The sequence below is a fragment of the Acomys minous genome (assembly GCF_964271855.1).
Source record: "Acomys minous genome assembly, chromosome: 20".
In the NCBI taxonomy this organism is placed as follows: domain Eukaryota; kingdom Metazoa; phylum Chordata; class Mammalia; order Rodentia; family Muridae; genus Acomys; species Acomys minous.
In genome coordinates this window covers 633,540-640,230 of record NC_140502.1, presented here as the reverse complement: position 1 = coordinate 640,230, position 6,691 = coordinate 633,540, and the positions used below count along the sequence as shown (strand labels likewise).

The window sequence follows — 6,691 nt, the reverse complement described above, 5'->3', positions numbered from 1 at the left end:
AGCTTCATGCAGCCAAGGAAACATGTTCTAAAGAGGTCCTGTGAGTTATGTGAACTCTGTACAATGGTCTCTGTGTAATTCACTGTCAAGTATCACAGGGATCCGGAAATTTCAGTGTCCACCTTCTAGACTTACACCCATTTTTGTTACAGGATCACCTTTCAACCAATATACCACAACACTAAGAACAAGATCATGGATGTCTTTTATAGTTCAGGGGCTATAGAGATGGCTCAGGGGATAAAAAGTACTGGTTTGGTTCTCAGTATGTACATGGTAGTCACACGATCTATAACTCCAGTTCCAGGGGATTCAAGACCCTCTTTGGCCTCTTGAGGCACCAGGCATTCACATGGTACACAAGCACACATAATCACAATGCAAACATTCATACACATAAAAATTTTAAAAATGAGATTTATACTTAGGAGAGAATTAAAACAACAATAACAATCCATAAGTAAAGCTAGTTTATTGTACCGACAGCCCAGCATAAATGTACATAAACCCAATCTCTGAGGTGTTTGGAAGACCTGTTGGCTGAGTCAGAACATCATGCCTTTCAGTCCATTCTCCATGAACTTCTTATAAAGTGCCATAAACTTGGCCACAAATGCTTCCAAATGGTAAATGGCTTTGCTGCCCAGCTGTAGTCGATGCTCATAATAGGCTGCCATCTGTGCCACTTCCCCTTTCAGCTGCCCATCACAGTTATGTAAGAGTTCTGAAAGTAGGCCCTACAGGAAGTGAGGGTGACATAAAGCGCAATCATGAGGAAAATAGCCAAACCTGCTTATGCCTCTCACTCACAAAAGGTAAAGCTTTAATATAGTTTTTATATGTATATGCAGGTGAATATATACAAGCATATGTATATATGTATAAGAGAAAGATGTTACTTCATTTGTGTGAATCAAAGCCAAAAAACCTAAAACCAACATGTGTAACAAAACCTGGTACTTATTCAAGGTCTTCCATTGTCAAACACAGAAAGCCCCTTGCCACAGCATGAGGTTTTGGCTTTACTGATAATGCAAAATAAAAGTACATGCAGCAGAAACTGTATATTAATACAAGTGACAGTATGCAGACTGAGCAGGTTGTTCATATGTATTTAAGAATATATATACATATATAAATTATAAATGCACACATACTCTTTTTCCATACTAGAAATATGTACTATAATATTCTCTTGAGACCCTGGTGCCAAGCAGGGAGCAATGCCAGTACCACATAATCCTGATGACAACAGTCAATACCCTACAGCATATCATCACTAACCTGTGCTGCTGATGGGCAAGTAAAGTGGTGCTAAGAGACCAAGTCTCACTGTTGCCCAGGTTGATGTGCTCAAAATATCCTTATACTTCATCCCAGTGGCTGGAGCTAGAGGTGTGGCCACAGTATCTAGCTATGCCATTCTGAGACATAACATGTTCAACTTATAATGTGTTTACCAGGAAGAAACCTAACATAACTTGAGAGCAGCTATACGCAGTTGCATAGGAGTGCAAGGATCTAAGCACAAAGGTAGTTACTGCCACAGTCATTATAAAAATAATAATAATCTATAGACAATCCAAATTTTCACCAATAAAGCTCATCTTCAAGAAATTGACATGGTCATACAATGAGGTATCATTTATCCTATACTGTTGAATGAAAACTCAATAGAATGAACAGACTATACACTAGTAACACCCATGCACGCACGCACACACAGCACTTGTTACTAGGTGAAAAGAACAGAAATCTATTCACAGCATTAACTCCTGTATGTAAGAGAGCACATTTTTCTCTGCCTTTTCAGTATCATTTAATTTTGTTCACATTACTGTGCAATTTTGACAGAAACAAACAAAATCCCACAAATGCCCCAATATCCAAAATCAGTAAACTTAGCCAAGTGGCCAGTAGGCCAATCCTATAAGGCCTAGACTGTACCTGTCTTCAGTCTCATTCTTCCATGTGTCAGCTGAGGAGGGCCTTTCCCTGAGCAGCTGTCCATACTGTGCATAGCTCACTTCCATTATTATTATCCCCCTTTCCTTCCTCTAAAGACTCACAACACTCTGAAATCTTCTTCACTTGTCCCCCTTATCACTCTCTATCACATACTGTCACACTGGGGTCCTCCCTTCCTTCTTCAGTGCTCCCCTAATGCACAGGATTACTGTCACACTGGGGTCCTCCTTTCCTTCTTCAGTGCTCCCCTAATGCACAGGATTACTGTCACACTGGGGTCCTCCCTTCCTTCTTCAGTGCTCCCCTAATGCACAGGATTACTGTCACACTGGGGTCCTCCTTTCCTTCTTCAGTGCTCCCCTAATGCACAGGATTACTGTCACACTGGGGTCCTCCTTTCCTTCTTCAGTGCTCCCCTAATCCACAGGATTACTGTCACACTGGGGTCCTCCCTTCCTTCTTCAGTGCTCCCCTAATCCACAGGATTACTGTCACACTGGGGTCCTCCCTTCCTTCTTCAGTGCTCCCCTAATGCACAGGATTACTGTCACACTGGGGTCCTCCCTTCCTTCTTCAGTGCTTCCCTAATGCACAGGATTACTGAAATGCTAGCAATAATGATATATCTCAGCATTTCAAAAGTTTTGTGATCACGCAGCCAGTGTCCAGCTTACAGTTATAAAAGTTCAGGACGTAAAACAGGGCTACTTACCTTCATTATTATCTCAGGAGGAATACAATGAGTTAGAAGCTCATAGAGCCTCCCACGGACTTCAAGGAGCCTATATAAAACAAAGAAATTGCTACTTTGTGATAAAAAGTAAGAAGCAATTTTAACACACCAGCCAGTACAGGTCCATTTTCTTACTTGCTATATCACCTTGATGGCTTGTGCTGTATGAAGGAGAGACAGCCCAAGCCCCACCTACTTTAGTTTGTCTTTTCAGACAGTCTCATTCTGTGGCCCAAGTGGCCTGGACCTCACTGTGTAGCTCATGCTGGCTTTGAATCAGGAGCAATCTTCCACCCTCAGCCTCCTAGGATACACCACCATGGTCATGGACCAACTCATTTTTTAAAAAGTTTTTTTTTTCATACCTTTTTAACAATAGGTATTTATAATAAGGGCTATTATATCACTCACAAGACTACTAGAGAGAAATCAAGATTCCAGGGCCTGACAAGTTTGGTGAATAATCTGTGTCTTGTACAAACCTGAGGACCTGAGTTTGATCCCTTAGAACCCATGGTGGAGGGAGACAATGGACTCCCGGAAGTCATTCTCTGACCTCCAGATACTGACACAGTCATGGCTGTATACACACATATTCAGAGAGATAGATAATAACTTTAAGAAGAAAAACAACCTTGAAATGTAAAGCTCATTCACATCAGGTCCTGAAAACACTCACTTTACTGATACACCAAGCGCTATGTTAATGCATCTTCTCTACACACAACTGAATTGTACGCCTTAAGTATCCAGAGTGGCTGTGAAGACTAGACAGCCACCGTCAATCACCCAAGTGATGAGGGGATATGAGCAAAAAGTATATAAACAACACAGCAGGGACACAAGCTGCCTAGTATAGAAGGGACAGGCCAGAGCTCCCAGGGAAGCACAGCCAAGCTAAGCCAACAAGGGGGCCAAACCTGTGAACCCTTAACTCAAGCCTTCCTGACGACACTTTCAGGAGTGGGTGAAGGAAATGCATGTCAGAACAAGAATAAACAACAATATTCCCCCAAGGTTCTGACCAAAAGTGAAAACAACTACCCACAGTTCTCAGTAAGCTACTGCCGATTCCACTCCATGTCAATCAAGATAGGTATTTAAAAGTTTTCTTAAAAGTAGACATTCAAGCTCCTTTCCATCCCACAGGCAGAGTATAGTACAGGAGTACCCAGGATGCCTCACTGCCTGGCTCCACTGCACAGGAGTACCCAGGATGCCTCACTGCCCGGCTCCACTACACAGGAGTACCCAGGATACCTCACTGCCCGGCTCCACTGCACAGGAGTACCCAGGATGCCTCACTGCCCGGCTCCACTGCACAGGAGTACCCAGGATGCCTCACTGCCCGGCTTCAATGCACAGGAGTACCCAGGATGCCTCACTGCCCGGCTCCACTGCACAGGAGTACCCAGGATGCCACACTGCCCGGCTCCACTGCACAGGAGTACCCAGGATGCCTCACTGCCCGGCTCCATTGCACAGGAGTACCCAGGATACCTCACTGCCCAGCTTCAATGCACAGGAGTACCCAGGATGCCTCACTGCCCAGCTCCACTGTACAGGAGTACCCAGGATGCCTCACTGCCTCACTGCCCGGCTCCACTGCACAGGAGTACCCAGGATGCCTCACTGCCCAGCTCCACTGCACAGGAGTACCCAGGATGCCTCACTGCCCGGCTGCACTGCACAGGAGTACCCAGGATGCCTCACTGCCCGGCTCCACTGCACAGGAGTACCCAGGATGCCTCACTGCCCAGCTCCACTGCACAGGAGTACCCAGGATGCCTCACTGCCCGGCTCCACTGCACAGGGTACCCAGGATGCCTCACTGCCCGGCTCCACTGCACAGGAGTACCCAGGATGCCTCACTGCCCGGCTCCACTGCACAGGGTACCCAGGATGCCTCACTGCCCGGCTCCACTGCACAGGAGTACCCAGGATGCCTCACTGCCCAGCTCCACTGCACAGGAGTACCCAGGATGCCTCACTGCCCGGCTCCACTGCACAGGAGTACCCAGGATGCCTCACTGCCCGGCTTCAATGCACAGGAGTACCCAGGATATCTCACTACCCAGCTCCACTGAGTGATGCTGGTAAGAGGCCTGTAAAACCCTAACTCATCAGACACAACCGACAAGAGAAGTGCTCGCTGCTCTCACCAAGACTTTCATCTCAAGCAGGACAGTCAGGTTTCTCTCTGGTGCCGGCACTCAGGTCTATTCTGCACTTAAAATGATCAACTACCCCTAAGGCCCAAGGCTGAGGCTGTGCTCCCACGAGCCTGAAGAAATGCTATACTGAGGTAACAAGGGAACTTCAAACCTGACCAAGTTGTTCAGATAAAGAGACTGTCTTAGTCAAGCTGCCATAAGGCAAACTAGCAATGGAGGCATGCTCAGTACTGTACACTGTGAGTAACAGACCCACAGGCGGACCCAGCAAGAACAACTTTAGAATTCATGACAAAATGAAGTTTTCTAAGTGCTTTGTACTTCTCTTCCCAGACTCTATCCTTGGACATGGCGTGTTTCTAGTTCCAGAGCTGTATCGCACAAACTCTTTGTTCTCTGTAACAAAGCACAAGTACCCTTGCAGAACAGCAAATGAAAAGGCTGGGAACCTAAGGTGAAGGCACCTGCCTAGGATGTTTGGTTAAATTAGGATGAGAGCTGGAAGCACAGTGTCTTTCTAGCACATTCTGCGTCAATTTCAAAGCAAGTACAGCAATTACGATTGTTCATTCAATCTAACCACACTAGGGAATCCATGCTGTGGACTAAAACTAAGCTACTGAACATTCTGGAACAAAAAAGAAAACAGTCCAAAATTTATTAAGTATGGTTCAATTTTATATGTTGACAGATCACGGAAAACCACACTAAGTACTTTGGCTACTATATTTTAGATCTTAAGTGCTGGTTTTTTTCCTTTCAAATAAGGCTCAAGATTAGCTTATACTTGTAAATGTCATGGTATCTCTGCCTCCCTCACACTGTTTTACCTTTGTGGCGTCTGCTGACTGACAATAGCATTGGCAGTCTCCTTCAGATACACCTCCCAGTCTGTCTCGGGGATTTTTTGGTCTTCAGTAAAAGGGTATCTGTGAAACAAAAAGAAATCAATGAACAAGACACTCCCATGTCCCAGAACGCTCCCTGTGGTAACAGCCCCACTCACTGCTGCACTCTGCAAGCTTCACACATACTGCTGGAGGCCATGACTGTATATCAACTCATAACATGCACAGTCTACAGCTAATTACCCATATGGATTTTCACTCTGTTGACACTCTGTATATCTGTGTCCCCTGACTACAGCCCCATCAGCTGAAAGAATCTAACATGTCTGGCTATTCAGTTTCACTGACTGGATTCTGATCTTGCTGTTTTCTAATACAGAACAGACTCACACTGCTGGGCCACTCCAAAGCTCCAGTTACTCGTCACTGGCCACTCACACTGCACTGTGATTACTTGTTGGTTTTGACCAAGTTATCTTCCTGCTGTTTAATAGAATACTTTATGCCAATCACTCTCTGCTAATTCAGCTTATCCCGTCTTACAGACGTAAAGCCACATGCACTAAACAGCCACATCTTTTCTGTAGTTTCCATGTTCTCCATGGCTTCCCTGCCCATGGGGAGCTCACAGAGTCTAAGACATGTCATTCTAAGACAGTATTTCATCATAAGTCTTTATATCATAGCTGTATGACACAGCATTCATCTTTACTTTCCTCCAGTAGATGACCAGCTATGCTGTCTCATTCTTTCCACTAATTTGAAATACACCCTGCATGTTTGTGGGCTATTTGCTTTCACAGGTCAAATTATTACCTTACTGTTTTACAGTCAAACTCTGATTTGCCATCTTGTAAAAGAAGTCCCATGTCAGTTTGAATGTGCCATGTCCCTACAGACTTAAGTGCTCAGATGGTGCTGTGTTTGGGATGTTCTGGAAATGTAAGGGAGTAGGGCCTGCCTACAAG

General features: G+C 45.0%; 1 protein-coding gene across 1 annotated transcript; it reads right to left on the bottom strand.

Moving 5' to 3' along the window:
• Positions 1-455: 455 nt before the first annotated feature.
• Positions 456-5,922, bottom strand: LOC311591262 (replication factor C subunit 3-like; the record flags this gene model as incomplete). Its single annotated transcript, XM_084770697.1, has 4 exons — positions 456-737; positions 2,681-2,750; positions 5,706-5,804; positions 5,882-5,922. The coding sequence occupies 4 exons, from the start codon at positions 5,920-5,922 to the stop codon at positions 546-548; spliced, it is 402 nt and encodes a 133-aa protein (XP_084626823.1). The 3' UTR covers positions 456-545.
• Positions 5,923-6,691: the final 769 nt, after the last annotated feature.